Source organism: Polypterus senegalus, chromosome 1 (assembly GCF_016835505.1).
Source record: "Polypterus senegalus isolate Bchr_013 chromosome 1, ASM1683550v1, whole genome shotgun sequence".
In the NCBI taxonomy this organism is placed as follows: Eukaryota; Metazoa; Chordata; class Cladistia; order Polypteriformes; family Polypteridae; genus Polypterus; species Polypterus senegalus.
In genome coordinates, this window is record NC_053154.1 from 287,537,163 (window position 1) to 287,558,709 (window position 21,547).

Sequence of the window (21,547 nt, forward strand, 5' to 3'; positions counted from 1 at the left end):
AAGGCGCATTGAGATTTTTACATTTACAAGGTGTTTAATAATACAGGTTAAATTCTGTTAGAACAAACTCAGTTTTAACAAAATACTCCTTTTAACAACTTTTTTTTGTTTTGGTCATGGCTAATTTCCCGCAGAACTAATGTTAAAAAGCTCATTACAGCAAAGTCAGTTTTATGTGCAAAATTCATTATAACAAAGTCTTTTTTTCATCAAAAAAAGTATCAAAACATGCACATTTCTTCAGGCCTTGTGCCAAAAATCGTGATTCAGAAGCTACACTGAAGAGCCAGCTGGATTGGAAGTTTATGTCATTTGGTTTACTCGACATTTGTCACACTCTTGCAATGAAGTGGAGCTCAAGAAGTGTACTGCAGCATACTGTAGACATTGTGGGTGGATCTGGGGGCTGGATAACAGTCAAGCAAGATCAGCTGCAGCTCTGCTTGCAGAACTCTGGAGATCCATAGCTAAAGTCTATTGGTGAATTGAGCATAACTGTCGCAACCGGAGCAGCTGTGGTCAACATGTAATATTCCCACAGTGAATCAAGCATGATCATCAGAGTGCTGTTCCCTTTGGTAAATTAGTTACACTCATCAGAGGGGTTTGGCTGTTGTCAGTGGTCCATATATTGAGATGACATAGGCAGTCACATGGGGTGCCATTTATGAATGTTAAGGGGTGCAAGTTCTGGACACTGAGCGTCGCTGTTTATGTAACTCAAGCAGTGATCGCTCTGGAAATTCTGTGTTATGTACACAGAGGGTCACCATTTTTTGTAACTAAGAGGGTACATGCTCCAGACACTGAGGGGAACCCCTGACTCACCAACCCCCCAAATAGCTATTTACTTTAAAAAAAAAATACTACTTGTGGTCATTGATATTAGCAAAAAAAAAGATTGAGTTTCACATTTTGCAGCGTTGTCAGTTGTATGTACTGAAAGACCATCCTATGTGCAAAGTCTTTGTTACAACGATAATAAGTACCATATATACTCGTGGATAAGTCCTATTGCGGATCAGTCGGGACTTGATTTCACAGTATAATTTCCGGTGTTTTATAATGTCGGTCGTATAAGTCAAATGCGGAAAACACACGCTATTGGTCCAAGAGATTATGATATCCTAACACCCACCTGAGAGAGTAACCATGGAGCACACTGCCTTTTTTCTCTATGTAGGTGTGGCAATGCGCTGTATCATTACGTGCTCCTAGCCTCTCTCTCTCTGTTGTGCCTACGTGACCACAAAGTAATAACCAAACTATTCCGAAGCGGTGTTTGCACTGATTTGTGTTTTTTGTATCTCACACCCTCATACACCTTTATCATAAGAGCATCCCTTATCTACGATGGAGCGTTCAATCAGAAGAAAATATTAAGCTGGTTTTAAATTAAACATCTTTGAAGTAGCGAAAGAAATCGGTAACTGCATTGCTGCAACAAAATTCGACGTGTCTGAGAAACTGGTGCAAGATTGGAGGAGGCAAGAAGATGTAAAAAGAAAAAAAAAATGAAGTGTCACATTTTTGAATGGCCGTATAAGTCGGGGTCTGATTTTATGATCAATTTTTTTGGGTTTCAAGAGCCGACTTATAAGTGAGTATATATGGTATTATAAGATTATAAGTTTTATAAGCATTTAGGTCATAAGCAGTCCTGTGCACTTAATTCTAATGGAATTTGACCTCTATTTGTATTTTTACTTTACATTCTTGACTCTCTTTCATTGTTTTCTTATTAATTTGCCTTTTTACTTTGCAGTTTACTCTATAATTGTATTTTTTTTTTATTTTATTGATTTTAATAACAAATAACATTCCATACAAATAAGTCAAGTTTTACAAGACTTGGTTCAAAATAAATCAACCACCACCCATGAGAAAGAGAGCTAGGCCAGCAGAGTATAACTTTGAGCTAGTAAAAATAAGTAAATAGATAAATTAATAAATAATTAAAAATAGAGTAAAAAAAGAAAAAAATGGAAAAAAAGAGGGGAGAGAATCTGCTTCCTCAATTAAAATGCTTATTCTAAAATGTTATTTATCAGATCCTGCCTGATTTTGAAAAAGTTTTGCACAGATCCTATAAGTGAGAATTTGATTTTTTCCAATTTCAAATAGCATATAACATCAGTTACCCACTGACTTAGAATAGGGGAATTAGGATTCTTCCAGTTGAGCAAGACAAGTCTATGTGCCACTAATAATTACAATTAACAACGAGCAGAGCAGACACCCTGAACGGCACGGAATGCTGAAAGGCTGCAACTACTGCGGCGTCTGACCTGCAAACGTGCTCATCCTCTTTAATAAAACCCCTGTGTGTGTCCAGGTCTCCATGTATGTGTGTCGTTTGGTGACGTGTGCATGCGCGAGGCTCGGTGCGACCCGCACGACCGGCATTGTGGACGTACACACACTGGAAGCTGAGCACACAGTGAATGGTGTAGCCGCGGCCGTGCATGATAAGCAAATAAAGGACAGCATTGCTGGGGAGAGTGCTGATTGGGTAGTCGCGGCCGCGCACATAAAATCCATTGCTGGGGAGATGCCTCACATACTGCCCCGTGCATGTTTACTAACTAAATATCTACTAACAACATGCCACCCAAAAAAAAGGACACGTCAAGTATGACAAAAGACACAGACACTCAAATCCTATATAAGCAACATCTCCTGGAAGAACGGTCAGCTCAGCAAGTAAACATCAACAAAAGAAAGGCTGAAAGACAAAGAAAAATACGAGCAAATAGATCGATTGTAAAAATGAAAATGAGCGTCAGAATATTCCCTGTATTGATTTGGCTCTATCCTCTACTAATTTACCCTTTACCATAAGAAGGCGACAATTTCCAGTTATATTAGCCTTTGCCTTAACAATTAATAAAGCTCAAGGGCAAACCTTAGAAAAAGTTGCCATTTACTTGCCAGAACCAGTATTCAGCCACGGTCAGTTTTATATGTTGCATTATCAAGAGTTACAAGCTTTACAGATGTTGTTGTCAACGTTGTAGATGGTCCTGAACAAGAGGGTTTACAAAAAATGTTGTCTATAATGAAATTTTATTGAAAAATTTCCTGAGGTAAAAAAGTAAAAACATTTTCCTAAATATCTTCTTCAGATATTGTGTATTACAGATTGTTATAAAGTTTTACACTAAGGCAATATTAATTATACTTACTGTATTGTCATATACGTTTCTATTTTATTTTTAATATTATCTTACTTTAGGCTTCTTGCAAAAATATTTTTAACAAAAAAATTAAGATAACAAACAGAATGAGGTCAAGGTCCCTTGCCATTTAATATAGACTGTTCGTAATAATGTTTATGCAATACTGTTCTAGCGCCCGTTATTGTAACGGGCTTAATGTCTAGTTGGTAAATAACAGCCTAAAAACCAGACCACCTGGAACAGTGGAATATAATTCATGATAAGGGTGAAATTCTTAAAAACCCAACTATGACAAGAGGTCTATGGCGAAGCACAATCTTAAATAGATATGCAGGACACCCAGAGCATGGGGGCTCCAAGGCGGGTGCAGGTTAATGTTTCATTATGCATGTACTGCACAGTGGTTCAGTGGGGTACTTTACTGATCACGCATTCATTTGTAAATGTGAGCGGGTCAGTCAGGTGCTTCATTCATACCTTGTGGCAGGTGGTGGACAGTTCTATAAAGGAAGCCTGCAGTGCAAACTCAGGAGAAAAGAAAAGGAAAAAGAACAAGAAGGAATGGAAGATGAGGAAAGAGAATCAAGGAGGAGCCTGTGTGAGTGGAATGGAAGCAGGCGGCTGGGAAGATGGCGTACGGCTGGTGCTTGAGGGGTAGGAGTGTAGCAAAAAGGTTATTTTGTGCCAATATTATTTGTGAAATTTATTTCAAAGCCATGCAATTCAGCTGAGAGAGAGAGATTGATAGAAAGATGGACAAATGACAACTGGAAGGAAGCATACAGGAAATATCCGCACAGAAAAAAGTGCACGGGAAATAACCGAACATGGAAAAAAACGTACCTGGGAAAATCCGCACATGGAAGAATACGCATACGGTAAAGTGCACACATGAAAAAAAGCACACGGCGGCAACATATAACCATTACAAATCTAAAATATACTCTACTGATACTGCTAGACATTTTTATTTTAATAAAACAATGACTGGTTTGCTCTTGTACAATGTCTCTGTTCTTCGTTTTCATTAAGGAATGGCACTTTGTTGATCGATTCTCACAACACCTCTAAGTATCTATTCCATTTGTTGTGCGAAAACGCAGATATTCAAATCCCTTGTAACCGAGAATTTGCTTGCCTTTCTGACTGGTCGAAAACTACATCTTGCTTATTCAAAAAAAAAATTTTGACTTGCCTTGCTCGAAAGTTAGGGAAGATTACTTGCCGTAATCAAAACTATAAAACCCTAATTTGCCTACCTGTGGAATAGGAAGGTTTAATATAAATTCTGAAAAATATTGTAAAGAATAATAATTTCCTAGAAATGGTCATTTAGGCACAACAATAACAGCAATGAAAGGATGACTATTTTATTTTATGGACCATCCAACAGCCCACTACCCCAATTAACACAAATTAAAACATACAAGCTTATAAATATGTTTAGTAAACAATTATACAATTTCGTTTATTGCAACGTATAATATAACATTTTTTTCTTCTTTGCATATACGCCTTTGCTGTTTGCGCATTTTTCCATGTGCGCATTTATTCACATGCGTTTTTTCCCGTGTGCGCATTTTTCCATGTGCAGTTATTTCCTGTACGCTTATATGACTATGCTTTTTTTTCTGTGCGGATATTTCTTGTGCGCTTTTTTCCTTTGCGCTTCTTTCCAGTCACCGGACAGAAAACATATGAAATACACATAAGCAGATTATTTTAAAAGTGCTTCAGTCTGCTTCACCAATATGGTTAAAAACCACGGTCTGCGATAAATGATGAGAACAGGTATTAATAACCAGACAGTTCATCTGGTAGTTGCCCATATCTGACATGAATTCTGTGAATATGTTAATATGTGAGAGGTTATAATGACAAGGATTCAGAACAAAGTCAGAAGCAGCTTTTCATGCCGTTGTCATTCCCACTGGATGAGACATCTGGTTGTCAGCATTCTCCCACTTGGCTGTGATGTCCCTTAGATTCTCTCTGGCCTGAATATATATGTATACCTGATTATATATTGTACTACTGGGAAGGAATGTTACCTTTTAAAGCAAATTAAATACATATCTCTCTTCTTATACCATATTTCTCTCTCTTGTAATTATTTCCACTCTTTTGCAATTATTTTCACCATGGTTACAAAAGGGATGGTATTGGGTCAAGTCTGTTCTGCATCAAGAAACACATCCCAAGGGAGAAAGAGTGCCTCCTGATGGATACAAGGAGCCCCTCTTGCTGAGCAGTCTGGGAGTAGGGACGACCCATCGCTCTGTGTGGGCTCCCGCCTAAAAGCTTTGCGGTGGCAGCAGACAGGAGACGGAGCAAAGCTTGACATGGCGCCCCACTGAATGCAGAGGAACAGACAATGGGGACCCGAGTCGTGTTATTGTTGACTGGGTTTGTTGGAGGAGATGTCAGCCCTTAGAAAGGATGCACTGTGGCTCGGGATTGTTTTTAACACTAGAATTACCAGAGCCTATGAAAAAACATGTAGATCTGGCCCACCTTAAATCCGTTCACACCATGCCAGCGTCTTTTGTCCTGTAAATGTGCTGTTAAAGACAAGCAGCGAGCATTCCATCCCCCCACCGCCGCAGAACGTGCACAATTTTCCCAGCTCATGCCTTTATTTTCTGGGAGTGATAATTTTAGTATTTTAGTAGTAAATGACAAAATGTAGGCATAAACTGTATAATGTATGAAGCCTGAAGTCCAAAGATCAAATAAACACTTTCACAAAAGGTTCAAAGAAAAGACAACAGCTTCCATGGCATAGCGGTAATAGATCCTGACTGCCTCCTATATTTGCCATTTTCAGTAGTGAGCTGCTCTTTTTCTTAATATTATACGGTACACACATACATTTGGTTTGTGTCTGTAACAGACGGTGTACATTTATAGGAATTGAAAAAGTTAGTTTTTTTTCACTTTTATTCTCTCAGTCACGATCACGATACATACTACTGCCCTAGGGACCTGACGCTGTTAGTTTTTATTTGAAACTGGGAATAACTGTAGATGTGAGTGATGTTTTGAGGCAATGGAACTGGACCTTCTCTGATCTGGAAGGGTAAAAGCTGACACACAAACGCTGGTGAATCTGCCTTCTTCGTATCCCACCGTCACTTGTTTTTTTTATTCAGTTGATTGAGTGTTCCTGCTCATGCTGAATTAGTATGCACCTTATGGTCTATGATGTCAAAAAAAAACCCAAAAAAACCCCAGAAACATAGGCATATATGATATTTGGAATTATTCATTTTATGACCTGTATAGTACATTTTGGAAAACATTGTGGTACGGATGCAACATTATTCATATTATTCATATTCATTCGCATAACATCTTGTGGTTGCAATCAGTGACCATGTGTTTTTTTTTTCCTGATCTTGCAACTTTCCACGTTGCTTTATGTGGGTGTTTCTTTTGTACTCCAGGACATGCAGTGGAAAGAATAGTGCAGAGAGGTCAGTTCATCCAACCATCCATCCATTATCCAACCTGCTATATCAGGGCTATATGTAATCATCAAATTCAAATGTTAACACACACACGCAAGGACCGTCTTTCCTATATTTATGACATGTGCACCTGTTGCAATGCGCACACCTCTCTATACTGTGGACTTGATAAGTGAACAATATTTAAACAGTGGGAAGGGGTTTTTAGAGTGTTTTTATTTATTTATTTGTAGAGGGTGCATGAACCTTTAAGTAAAACGTTATTTTGTAGGATCTGTGTACCAGTGCAATTTGCCTTTGGGCTTCTATCCCAAACCCTAAAACCAACTTTAAAAAAACAACACCTTAGTCTCATGTAACATGAGAAGTCAAACAAATTTTATTGGCTTACTAAAAAGATTACAAAATGCAAACTTTCAAGGCAACTCTGGCCCCTTCTTCAGGCAAGATGTAATGCAGGGGTCTCCAACCTTTTTTCCCCTGAGAGCTGCTTTTACAAAATGAAAATGGCAGAGAGCTACTCATGTTTTCTAACATTCTCATAGCTTATTTCAACCCAAACAAACTGAATAAGCTTGTATTGCCTGAACATTTACAAAATGTTTGTGTTCACAACTCACATTTTGCATTAAAACATTACAAAAAATATTTAGTTCACCTGGAAGTGCATTTTGTATGTCTGTATGCATTTTCTAGTGTATCTCACATTATTGAATTAAAACATGAATGCTGTCAAAACAAAACAATGCAATTCCAAATACACAGATCTTCCTTATTCATTTGTCATTTTTGTTCCATGTCACAGTTTCACTTCACAAGAGTATTCACATGTCCAGTTGTATGTGTGATGTGTTTTTGAGTTAGTCAGATGACTGGCACTGCATGGAGTCAACAAGAGAGGCAGGTGTATGGTGGAGTGGAGGTTCACTTTTATGGGGTCATTTAAATGTTCATCTGTCAGTCTTGTTCTGAACTTTGATTTCATGGCATTCACTTCAGAAAAGGGAGACTCACAGAGGTATGGAAACACAAACAAAGCAGACATTTTCAGATCTGCTTGGTGAAGATTCTTATAGTTATCTGGCTCTACTAAGTTCCAAAAATGCTGAAAATGCTGTTGAGACTTTAACTGCACATTATTTTGAAGGTTTACTAATATATAATATATAAAATCCAATGTCTGTGAGTCTGTATGTCTGTCTGCTTTTCACGAGAGAACTACTTAATAGATATAGATCGGGTTTTTTCTATTATTTGCTTGAACATTCCGGTTAACTTTGCAACTTCTTTCATTTCGCTATATATCATAGTTCGCTTGCGATACCGATTTATTGCGCGAAAACGAGAAACATGCAGTGGGCCGAACTCCTTCCTCACTCACTCGCCAGCTTCAGGGTGTCTTCCTTAACTCCGCTTAGCTAGCGAATGAGAGAACAATTGAATTCAACTTTGTTTGATATTTAAAATAAAGTCTTACTTAGGTCTTGATGAGTTTGAGTCTGGATATTCTCTTAAGTGTGTGCCACATTGAAAAGATAGATTGCAATTTAAATTGTGGATCATGATTTTGTGTTAAAAGGATTGTGATATGATTTTTTGGAAAGATCACCCACCCCTAATTTGACTAATCAAGTTTTCAGATTTATGTAGGATCATTAACCCTTTGGTGAGCTACTTGCAAAGGGGTTGCAATCTGCTGGTAGCTCGCAAGTGATGTGTTGGTGCAGTTGTATGTAATATAATGTAATGATTACAAACTGCCTGAAGAAGGGGCCTGAGTTGCTGCGAAAGCTTGTATATTGTAATCTTTTTATTGAGCCAATAAAAGGTGTCATTTTGCTTGAGTTCTTATTGCATCCATAATGGCTTACACGGTACAACGTCCTTCTACTACAGGCATGTAACATGTATAAACGCTTGGTACACTATAATAAAAATTTACTGCATTTAGTTTTGCAATTTCTATATTGACCCCAAAACACAGAAACAAGGAAATAGCAGCTTTCTAAATAGAGCTAGGAGTCCAGTTAAAAACAGAAATTGGTTAGAACAAAAACCTGCAGCTACAGTTGGACTGAGTTTGAGGCCCAGTCCAGAGATCACTGTTGAAATGCTCTGGATTGAGAGACCCTCTGCCTGCTAGTGGCCAGCAGCTTCCTCAGGCTCGGCACAGAAATGGGAAGACCTGGCACAGTTGCTGATTTAGAGGCGTATTGGCTCTGTACATCAGTGGGAGATACCATCAATATCTATGACATCACGATCAACAATCAACTAAATGCATGCATTCTACAGACTAAAGAAAACAGCAGATTACACATATTCTAGAATTAAAAGAAAATAATTTTAGTGGTGTGATATTAAAACAAAACATGCAGTACCTCTCCTTCTCCGTTTGAAGCAAAATAGTTCATCTCTTCCACATCAACTAGCTTTACAATGTTGCATGAGATTGGAACCCCAACATGTCCTAGAATAAGGGGAAAGAACCAGAAATGACGATAAGACTGCACAGACCTTGTAATCACATTCGTGAGATACTCTTCATTCATCTTTATTCGGACTTGCCTTTCAAATTTTTGTAAAAGGGAGTCAGTGCCTGCAAATTACAGATACAACAGAGGAGGAGCCACTCTTAAATGAAAGAAACACTTGCATGGATACTTGGGTTATATAACATTTGTAGATGAGTAGACGCAGGACAAACTTGTTAAGAAGGCAGGCTCCATTGTAGGATTAAAGTTGGACAGTTTAACATCTGTGGCAGAGCGACGGGCACTAAGCAAACTCCTGTCAATCATGAATAATCCACCACATCCACTTAACAGTGTCATCTCTAGGCAGAGGAGTAGCTTCAGTGACAGACTTTTGTCACCGTCCTGTTCCACTGACAGACTGAGGAGATCGTTCCTCCCCCACACTATGCGACTCTTCAATTCCACCCGGGGGAGTAAATGCGAACATTAATTTTATTTTAATTCTTTTCATTTTTATTACTATTTAATTTAATATTGTTTCTTTGTATCAGTATACTGCTGCTGGATTATGTGAATTTCCCCTTGGGATTAATAAAGTATCTATCTATCTATCTATCTATCTATCTATCTATCTATCTACTCACAGCTCTAGGACACTTCCTTCATCTCTCATCTCGGCCACTTTTTGTGTGCTGCTTTCACTTTTCATTGTGTTTCTTGGGGTTTTTTTCCACATATTTTGGTTTACGATTCACATTCCAAACATATGCATGATGGGCTAACTGGTGATTATAAATTGGCTGTTGTGTGAGTATTTCCCATTATGCACTGGCTCCCTATTGGCTCTGGCTAGAAGGCTTGGAGCAACTGCATTCCCAAACTGGAAGAAATACTATTTGAAATGTAAGGATGCATGGAAATTTTGGGATTAAAATATCCTATTAAGATGTCTTATAATTTATTAGATACCTTTTCTTGTAATTTCAGATCATAAAAATGAGTTTCCATAACTTTTTTAGTTTGAAGAATGCCTTTTGTGCTCCAAAGAACTTCTCCAGTTCAGCCTTACTTCATATCAACAGTGGGCCGATTTTTATTTTTTGGTTTTTAGTGATGATTGACTATTTGCACAAAAGCCACCCTATACCTATTTAGGCAGGGGCAGGCATATCTGGTCCCGGAGAGCTGCAGCGTTCTTGTGGCCTTAAGTTTTTTAGCTATGCGTTTTATGAACTTGTTTTGCTCCTTTAAAGAGTTACAGGACATCAGAGCCCATCCTAACAGCATCAGACAGAAGGTAGGAGCCAGCGCTGGATGGCACATCACTTACGTCAGGCCAGTGTACAATGAGCCTTTTTTGTGCATGTTGGAGGTGACTGTAGCAGAAAGAGAACACAAAAAAAAACAAATGGAAAGAAGGTGCAGATTTCACAGAATCTGACTGCATGTCAGAGTGTGGATCAGTGTCCACATCAGGAGTGCTTAACGTCTAACATTTTCTATGAACTTCTCCTCATACTGAAAAGCAAATGTAAAATTTGAAAAGTGGATGGATGGAAAGTAAATTTGATTTTACTTAGTGTTATTTAGTACCTGGGCACCGCAACACATATAATTTCATATGATTTAATAATGGCTTACCGGATGGCTATATGAGGATTTTTTTACAAGGTTTTTTATGTTCCTAGGAGCATCACTACACAAGCAGCATGGAAACATGGGAAAGGACGAACTTGTTTTAGCTAATGTGTGCCTTCTATTAAGTAAAAGTTCTGTATTTTATTACATTCTTGTTTATCCTGGTGCAGGAGAGCGGTGACTTGTTACATGTTACTTCGACACACACAAGTAAGGAGCTACTTGTAAAATTTGGCAAACTGAAGCAGAAAATTCTCAAAACAAAAACAACAAAAAAAGAACACACACAACATGCATTTTCTAATAGGTAGCCAATGTGACAGTGTGGGTGGATCAATCTGAAATTACACAAAAAAATAATTACCAGCTGTCCAATCTCCTGCCATTGTAAAAGTACAACCAGCAGTGCATTCGGTCTGGCCATATGCCTCAAAAATCTGCAGAGATAATCAAATAAAACGTATCTGTGTAAATGATAAAAATAAAAAAAAACAAAATCTGCAAAGTCAAATACATTAATTATTACTTATTCATATGAACCCAGATCTAGTACAATCTATAATTTATTAATTGTCAGAATTATCAGAAATGACTAAACTATTTCATTTGTTCTGCGAGGTTTATCGACTAAAGAATCCAGTTGCTTCTGTGGAGTTTACTTATACGTCTTACGATGGAGCAGCAGATTGAAAAAGGCCAGGATGAACTAAATACAAATGAGATGCCAAAGTCAAAGTCAAAAAGCAAAGCTAAAAGTGTTAACATTAAAGTCTTCTTGGTAACATCTTTTAGCTAAATCGACTGCTAGTAGGAAAAGTGACCATTTTTTTACCTAATCTGACCCTGATTTCCTTGCTGAATTTGCCAACATGGTATATCCTGACACAGAGATACTTAAACAAGAATGTTTGTTCCACAACGGTGTATGCCATGTTTTTCTTCTTCTCAACTCTTATGGTCTTCATTTCCGTCTTATTTATTTCAAGACTGGGAAGACTTGTTAGCACACAGACTCTTGACAGTTTTGATGTCACTACACTGGTTACCTGTGTCATTTAGAACTGACTTTAACATACTGCGTATGGTTTACAAAGCCTTAAATAATCTCGCTCCGTCTTATATTTTAGAATGTCTTACACCTTACACTCCAAATCATAACCTTAGATCTTCAAATAAGTGTCTACTTAGAATTCCAAGAGCTAAACTTAAAAGAAGTGGTGAGGTGGCCTTTTGCACCTAAAATCTGGAATAGCTTGCCAATAGGAATTTGTCAGGCTAATAGAGTGGATCACTTTAAAACACGGCTGAAAACACATTACTGTAACATGGCTTTCTCATAGCTTCATCTTAGTTCAATCCTGATTCTCTGTATATTCAATTAACTATCATGATTATTCATGGTGGCTCCAAAATCCGTACTAACCCCTACTTTCTCTTCTGTTCTTTTTCCAGTTTTCTGTGGTGGCGACCTGCGCCACTACCACCTAATCGAAGCACCGTGATGTCCCTACATTGATGGATTAAAAGCCAGAAGTCCACATGACTGTCATCATCTAATTCTTCCATGTGAACCCTGAATAGTATGAGGACTGATTTATGTTATGTTTATGTTAGGTAGAATGCATAGAGGGGGCTGGGTGGTCTTGTGGCCTGGAGCCCCTGCAGATTTTATGTTTTTCTTCAGCCCTCTGGAGTTTTTTTTTTGTTTTTTCTGCCCGCCCTGGCCATCGGACCTTACTTTTATTCTATGCATTCCCTAATTTTAATTCTTATTTATTTTGTCTTTTTTCTCTTTCTTCATCATGTAAAGAACTTTGAGCTACATTGTTTGTATGAAAATGTGCTATATAAATAAATGTTGTTGTTGTTGTTGATGGTGCAAATTACACCTTTACTCACATCCACTTGACTCAACACATTTGATAACTTACAAGGAACTGTCGAGTCAAAGGCCTGCTTGTAATCAACGAACGCTTGTATTTCAATGCGATTTCTATTATCATTCAGAGGTTGAACACTTGGTCTCTTGTGCCAACTCTCTGTCTAAAGTCCTTCTGTTTTTCTCTTGATTCTTATTCTGCAGATGATGCGGTGAGCTTTAGGAGGACTCAGAAGAGGACCTCACTTGAATGGCTCATCAGTAATACTGTCTTAGAAACCATCTGATAGAAAGATTCTCTGATCAGATTGGATGGCCACTATAAAAAACCCAGCCAGTTGGCCGAGGTCTCCAGGACTGTGACTTTCTCTTTTACAGTTTTAATCTCCTCCGTTGTCAACTGTTCATCAATTAATTAATGGACAGTTATTGTTGGTTTCTGTTTATGCTCAATCAGTGTCTCCTTGTTTTCTGTGTATTTCAACAAATCTGCATTTACAGTTTATGTGTACTAGTTCTGTATTTAATAGTAAAACCTATACTTGCATTTTAACTGAGAATTGTTTGCATTGTCCTTCAGACCTGTCCTCTGATGTTAAATATACTACTTTCGCCCTGGCTCTCTCTCCCAGCGGTTACGGAAGCGCGCCTCCGCACTTGGCCGCCAGAAACCGTGAGCGCGCTCGAAAAACGACCTCAGACGTGTGGCTCGACGTCGGCGAGTTTGAGCCCCACTTTTTGCTCTCGGAGCACCTGTAGGCCTCCAGGCAGCCCTTCGAACATCCTAGCGCTAAAGCTTTGTGCCGCTGCCGTGTTAATCTGCGTAGGGGCGCTAAAACTAGGTAAACAACAACTTAATTTTTAAAAATTTTTCTTTCCACGTAACCGTGATAAGCCGATCGGTTATCTCTTTATTTATTGTTGTTCCGACCGTGTGTCTTTCTCTTTGTGCACTTGACTTTTCACAATACACTTTATTGTTATTTATTACAATTCTTCTATGCATGGCTGTTCTTTTGCTAGTTTCTCCTTTTATTATTCACATCTGTATATTTTGTTTTGTAATTATTACATTCAAGTGTAATACTAAGACACAACCTCACAACACTGCTTATGATGAAAACTTTCAATTATTTAATGGAATAGAGCAGATTAGGCTTTCACAGTATTAAAACAATGTGTGTAGTTGGCACCATCTGTGACAGTAAAAAGGCTACATTTTTTGAGTGCACACAATACTTTACAGTACCTGGCATCCTAGAGCAGCTCTGAGGAAGCTGAGAACTGGTGGTGAGATTGGAGCTGCCCCAGTGACCATCACTCGAACACATCCACCCATGGTGAGCTGCAGAAAGAAAAAAAAATGAAAGGTAACATCTCACTTCAAATTTGCCGAAGAAGAAAAATAAAAGAAACAAGTAGTGCATGTTCAGTTTTAAAGTGGGATTCTTTGTTTGTCTGCTAACTAAAGTGGCCATAAAAGGCTTTCACTGCCAGGTAGAAGTTTCAATAAGACCTAAGAAGTCAAATCAAGGAAGTCTTAAAGTCTGTTTGTAATCCATAAACTTGTGTGGTATTCACTTCCTGAGAAGACATACTGTATATACTTACTAACTGTATAACCCGGCTTTGCACGTGAAATTTTTTTATAGTGGGTGATCCGGTCTACAGGATCCTTATTGTTGAGGACTCGATTTATTGGACCAGGCCAAGGGGATGCCCTCATAACACCTAGCTGCGACAGAAAGAGGGTCATTTACGAAGGTGGGACTGGACCGCGTGTCTGCCTGGGGGGTTTCCAACCTTGATCCCGAGCTGTTTCATCGTGTGGTGGGTACAGCAACGCACTGTACCAGTGCATGCTCCCCAACCTGACCTAACCTGTCTAATATTATTTGTTCTGTAGATCAATTCCTGCCTCTCCTACTGACTGACCTTGACTTTTGTTGACGTCCACTGGAAAACACAGGAAACTGTATTATTTTTAATTGAAACAGGTAGGAATAGTGGGAAGTTTGGGTATAATATAACCCTTCCTGAAAAAGTAACTTCAATTAGATTTGAATGTGATGCTTTGATCTGTAATCTTCTACAAAGTTCTCGAGAGTTTAGATCAAAAGCAATATACACTAAATCATGATTTTCTTTAACTTATTACGTATGGCATTGGCATTTACAGGCAGCACATTTATGTGGCCCATGAAATGAATTGAACATTTTAAGCATTGTACAGAAAAGAACTAGTGAAAAGAATTAATATGGGGAACCACAATGCACAACTCCTCTATCCTCTGTCCTTTGGGGACTCTTCTACTGAGCTGCCTAACCATTTCAACGTACCAAGGCATTTTGTCTCTTCTGGCTTGAAATGGCCCGGTAAGTGTGCTGGCATTTCACTGTTTCTGCTTTGTGAGCCTGAATGTAGCAGCACATCACCGCCTGACCTCCAAGGGGACCCCCCAATTCTCCACAATATTGCATATATTTTATCAGCAGGGGCCCACAGTCCTCCATCCTGTTTTATTAAGTGTATGTAAATAGGCGTGCTCGACAGTACAATCCAGCTTCAATTTGTATGTATTTTATACCAAATCGTAAGGAGTAAGAAGAAGCTGACAGAACAGAAAGTGCTGCATATACCCAATGATGCAATTTTCATAAATTGGCAGCCCCACTTCTCTGTGTGACTACAGCCCCATTCTACACAATGGTGCTGCCGTGTGGGTGACATTCATTTGCATGAACAGCAAGCCCTATTTCCCTGTGCTTAGATGGGAAAAATGCCTAAGAATACCCCAATGACTAAAATATTACTGTTAAAAAATGGTGAATTTACTTTTTCCTCTAATATCCAAAAATTTTGGTATATTAGAAACTTTGCAAAACTGAACTTGCCTGATTTTCCTCAACTTCAACCTATTTCAAATACAAAAGAAATACTGATGAGTCATGAAGACTTAGGTAACATCTGCACAATTTATAAAAATATCTTAAAGTCCCTCCCATTTAAAGATCCCAGGGCGCAATGGGGACAGGATCTTTTACTTAACATTTCAGAAAAGGAGTGGAAGGCAGCCATGCACAGAATACACTTATTATCAATTATTCAACTTAAAATCTTCTATCGAGTGCATTTATCGCGATTAAAACTATCCAAAATATTTCGAGGGCAACATTCAATGTGTGAAAGTTGCAATCGAGCTCCAGCCTCACTGGGCCACATGTTTTAGAAGTGCACCAAATTAACATTTTAGCCAAAAATCTTTGAATGCCAGTCATACAGCCTTTGTGTCAGAATCCCTCCTAATCCAGTAACAGCCATGTTTGGTGGACTCCCAGATGGGCTTAAAGTGGAGAAGGACAAACAAACTGTACTTGCCTACACCATACTACTAACACATACATTTATCTTGCTCAACTGGAAGTTTTCCAGAACACCACTCTTTAGTCAGTGTGTAACTGATACTATTTGAAATTGGTAAAAATCTAATTCATGCTTAGACGATCTTTCAAAACATTTTAAAAATATGGCAGGATCTAATCAATAAAATTTTAAAATAAGCTTTTATATCAGGAGAAGGTTACTCTTCCTGCCTTGCTGCTTCAAAGATCTGCTTTGTTGGTTTCCTCTCCTCTCTTTCTTTCTTTTGGGTGGGGGTTTGACTTAATTGTATGGGTTATTATTTGCTTTTATTTAAAATTAATATAAATAAAAATAATAAATGAATAAGTAAAAATGTAGGGGTATTTGTTTTTTCTATTGATAGATGGCACCTGTTCTTCAGGAAGACCATAGAGGCACAGATAGCATGTAGTTAAAGGTAAGTTTTACAAACATTAGAAATTAGTTCTTCATATAAAGAACTGTAGAGATATGGGATGAATTACTATGCAGATGTCAGGAATCCTTCGGAGACTTTCAAATCTTGAATTTGATAATAATGCACCTTTCTGCTGCCTGCTAAGTCCATTTCAGGGTTGCTGGTGCAGAACCTAACCCTGCCACGCCAGACATAAGGCAGGAAACCACCATTGGCAGGATTGCAGTCCATTGCAGGTCCCACTGACACACACACACCCGCAAAGGCACATTTGGAATGGTCAGTTAACCTACCCTGCAGGTCTTAGATTTGATTAGATAAAACTTTATTAATCCCAAGGGGAAATTCACATGCATATAGCAGCAGAAACATGAAAAACAAGGATACAGACTCATAGGACAAATAATACAGCGAATTAATCAATTGATAGATAAATAAATAAAAATAAATAAATAAATAATTGTATATAGTTCAAATAGTTCAAAGTGGTATTTCAAAATCTGCGGTGGGCTGGCACCCTGCCCGGGGTTTGTTTCCTGCCTTGTGACCCCCGTGAACCTGTAGTTAGGATATAGCGGGTTGGATAATGGATGGATGGATGGATGGGTGGTATTTTAAAATAAGCTCAAGGATGAAGCACTGAATTGCCTGATAGCAGTGGGCAGAAAAGACCCCTAGAGGTGCTTCTTAGCACACCATGGTGGAATGAGCCTGTGGCTGAAAGCGCTCCAAGACAGCGCCTCCAGGAGGGGATTTTGCATGATTGCACCTGATTCTGACACCATCCTGTTTTCTTCAACAGCTTTAGGGGTGTTGGAGAAAAGCACTAAGAGGCACAGGGAGAACATGCAAACTCCACACCGACACCATCCAGGTGTAGGATTTGAACCCCGGAGGTTAGAGCTGTGTGACACCAACTTTACTCACTGAGCCATCATTGAGTTGGGGATATTTTGAAAAAAATGGTCTCACCAGGGCTTGACCTGCTTATCTGAGCTTGTTCTCCTTCATTTGTGTGCCATTATATAACAATAGTGTTTATTCATGTCTAGTGAGTGATTAAGAACTGCCAAATAAAATCTAGGATCCGTGTAAAAAACCCATGAGAACTCATGGAGAACAAATAAAAATGCACACACAGAATAACCCAGGTAGGAACGGTTCCATACTAAATAGGAAATTAATTATTTTATTTATGAAGATGTAAAATAAAATGATAGTCTGAGTTACATTACCTGCACTTTTTGGAAGATCAATTTATCCCATATGCTGTTGTTTCTGATTATTCCCTTCTTGACCTCTGCATGTTTCATCCTGGCAGCAAAGTTGAGAATCCTCTTTTGAAAAGGAGTTTGGGCTCCACTTTGTATCTAGACAGGAACAATCAGTTATTATTATTTTTTAAATGCAAAATCTAGCTGTGTAACCCCATTTGCAGACATCTGCCAGCTTTCAAATCACTCAAATGCTGCTTCCACCATCATGTTTCTGTATATAATATAATAAGCAGTACCTTGTCATATACCCTGTTGAGAATTCGAGGAACCACAGGGAACACTGTTGGCTTCAGAGCCTTCATGTCATCTGTCAACAGCCGGACATCTCCTTGGAAAAATCCCACCCTTGCTCCATTGCTGTATAACACAGTCTAGACAAGAGAGCACCGCAGTTCAGTGTTTGTGATTTATCTGACTTGACTGGAAGATCAATGATGAATAACTTTCTGGCATTGCTAAAAATCCAGCAATACGGCAACCTGGACAGTCTAAAAGCTTGGGTGGGGCATTAAAATCAGTTATCGTGAGTACCCTGGTAGTTGGGGAGACATTGGGCATGATGGGAATTGCTGTTCAGCTGCCCTGTGCATCCTTTGTGGTGGGCTCAGGACTTTTAGCAGAGCTCAACTCTTGTGGTGTTGCTGTGATGTTGGTATTTTCTTTCTTTTTACCATTGTTGTATCTTTAAATTCAGAGTGCGTGTAAGAACTGATAATGTGTTAGAAAATAGTTAAACTATGATAGTTTTCATTTGGGAACATCTTTGCCTGTAATCCAGCATTAAAATTAAGTTAACGTGACCAGTTGTTCTCAGGTTTAGGTTTGGTGATCTTCTGTGGTTGAAGGTTTTATTCCAAGCAATGTCACAAATCAACAGGTCACTCTTACTTCTAATTAACCTTATTTTTTAATTTAGTTCTACTCTGTTTTATATTCAGATATAAAGACAACACATTTGATATTTACATTTAGAAGAAATTTAGTATATGTGTAGTATATTTCTTGCCATAGCTTCACTTTCTTTTAACTTTTATTTTCATTTTAATTTGCCTGTTTCCCTAATTGCTTTTTAAAATACTGACAGTTAGTGCCAAACACTGCAGAGAAGGGTGCAAATGACACTGCATACTCAAAGCGAGTAGCTAAACCAGCATAATGTTCATTTGGGTCCTAATTAGTAAGAAAAGGCTTGAATAACCAGAACTTAAAAAGGAGAAGATTCTTAAAAAGCACAGAAAATGAAAATCAAGTCACTCGGTGTAATGCACACAAATGCTTGTTGCGTTTCAAGTAAACTTTAGTAGTAGGGTGTTGTACCGTGTTAACCATTATAGATGAGACGGCAGGGAAAATGATGCCTTTTATTGGCTAACTGAACCGATTACAATATTCAAGCTTTCAAGGCAGCATGTAATACATCTTGCCTGAAGAAAGGGCCTGAGTTGCCTTGAAAGTTTGGACATTGCAATCAGTTAAGTTAGCCAATAAAAGGTGTTATTCTGCTTGACTTCTCAATACAAGCAAATTTTACAAAACCAATTCTATACCTGATTTGATGCAAAAAAAGTAGAAATGTCAAAATGACAGCTTGCTTGATGAATGTGGGAGTCCAGATAAAAATAGTTGTGTACTGTCACAGGCTCACTCAAAGAGACAGTTTTAGAAAAATATACAGAAGAGAAGACATAATCAAAGTTGGTTAACCAAAAGTCAAGCATACATTTCCTCAAGTTTCATTGTTAACTGAAATTCAAAATCAAAAAATCAGAAGTCTTATACCAGAGACACACCAAAAAATCACCTGGTAAAAATGTATTTTATCCTAATCTCAGATAATGCAGAAGTGTTCGTGCTGACCTATATACTGTCGCAGAGAGCGGATCAGCGGCGGAAGCAGAGAGCGGATCAGCGGCGGAAGCAGAGAGCGGCGGCGTCTCCCACAGGCACGTAGCCCTTGAAAGCACCGAGCAAGTTCACCTGAGGTAAAGCCGGCAGCTGACCAGTAGAAATAACCGGCAGTGAGAAATTAAAGTCGATCGCTTAGCGGGTGGTGGAAACTTAAAGCGGCGGTGATTCAGCTCAACACGGAAAGCGCAGAAGCACCTATAAAACGGCAAAGATGACTTCAACATTTAATGTAAGTTCTATCTGCTCTCTGCCCATCGAGGGCACGCTTTATATGTTGTGTGTCCTGCAGTATGTACAGCTCAGGTTTTCCGGCCGACAGTGCAGATAGCTTCACCTGCCAAAAATGTTTAGTTAATTTAGAGTTGGTCGGGAAAATACGCAATTGGAGGACGCGTTAGGAATCTGATAGCGATTAGGCAAACCGAAAATTGGATCGACTCGGTTTGTTTAGACAATTCGGCTACATCTGATTCGCTTCAGTCTCTCCAGGTCCCACTGTAGTCAGTGCGAGGCCGAAATCAGCAGCACCAATTCAGCCACAGGGCGAGTGGGTAACAGTAAGACGGGGTCTAAGAATCCAAAATTTAGTCCCCCAGCACCCAGGTCACCAATTCGGACCCAGAACAGGTTCTCAGCTCTCCGTAGCGCGCCTGTGGAAACTGAGAATAATAAAGTGCTCATAATTGGCGATTCCATAGTGCGGAATGTTAGAATTCCAAACTATGTTAAACCAGCAGTTAATGTTAAGTGCCTTGCAGGGGCCAAGATTTCTGGCATAAAGGCCGCATTGGACCGTGTTGCCGACGATGAAGTATCTACCTTATTGCTGCATGTCGGCACTAATGATATTTATTTACAGCAATCTGAGGTATTAAAGCGAACTTCATCTCTCTATGCACCAAAGCTAAAACAAAATGTCGGAATTTAATTGTATCTGGTCCCTTACCAAGATTGTATAGAGGGATGTGATTTATAGCAGATTGCATTCCTTTCACTGCTGGCTAGAAACCTGGTGTGCAAATAAAAGCATAGCATTTGTGAACAATTGGGATGATTTTTGGGAAAGGCCTGGATTTTTCAGAAGAGATGGTCTTCATCCTAACTGGAGGGATCTTATGTATTATCCCAAAATATGGCAGCAAAACTGCCTGGTTGACTGATTAGAGCACCATCCAGGCCGCAGTCATGTGATCTTAAATCACAGGCTGTTGTTTATCCCACCTGTTATTTTCCTGAAGCTGTTACCCATAATCCCTGTTGTGGGGCATCCAGTAAATTTAGTCTTGAAACAAACCATAAATTAATTGATAACCAAAAAATAAGGTGTATAATTAGACCAAGGGATAAAACCAGACACTCCACCAGGGGCATCTGTAATAGAAATTTAATTCAAATTAAAACAAAAAATATATCAGCAGTTCAGAAAGAACCATGCAGTTTTAAATGCTGTTTATTGAACATTCGCTCTCTTGGCACTAAAGCTGTTTTGGTAAATGATATATATTAAGTACAAAATCTGATCTGTGTCTTCTTACTGAAACCTGGCTTAGTAAATGTGACACTGTTCCCTAGCTGAGGCGTCACCAGATGGATACTCGTTCCTTCATAAGTCTAGAGATTCTGGTCGAGGAGGAGGCCTTGGAATAATTCATTGTAACAAAATGCAAATCACTCCTAAAAATTTAGGCAACTTTACATCCTTTGAGGCATTCATTTTAAATATTAAAACAGATTCCAACACAATTATAGTGCTAGTCTACAGACCACCAGGGCCATATTCATTGTTCATGACTGAATTTAGCAACCTTCTGTCTGATTTGGCTATAAATTATGATCACGTAGTTCTGATGGGGATTTTAATGTACACATTGATGTGGAAACTGACACTTTTAGCAAAT

The 21,547-nt window shown here is 38.7% G+C and overlaps 1 protein-coding gene across 2 annotated transcripts in view; it reads right to left on the reverse strand.

Moving 5' to 3' along the window:
• acsl5 (acyl-CoA synthetase long chain family member 5) overlaps window positions 1-21,547 on the reverse strand; it is a 92,917-nt gene that overhangs the window by 18,289 nt on the left and 53,081 nt on the right. The window contains exons 12-16 of one of the 2 annotated variants that reach the window (XM_039776498.1): window positions 17,978-18,112; window positions 17,700-17,834; window positions 13,893-13,988; window positions 11,129-11,201; window positions 9,031-9,119 (exon numbers count right to left, since the gene is read on the reverse strand). In XM_039776498.1, coding sequence (XP_039632432.1) covers window positions 9,031-9,119; window positions 11,129-11,201; window positions 13,893-13,988; window positions 17,700-17,834; window positions 17,978-18,112 — 528 coding nt within the window. The remainder of the gene's footprint in view (window positions 1-9,030; window positions 9,120-11,128; window positions 11,202-13,892; window positions 13,989-17,699; window positions 17,835-17,977; window positions 18,113-21,547) is intronic. The other variant, XM_039776507.1, reaches the window with a different exon arrangement.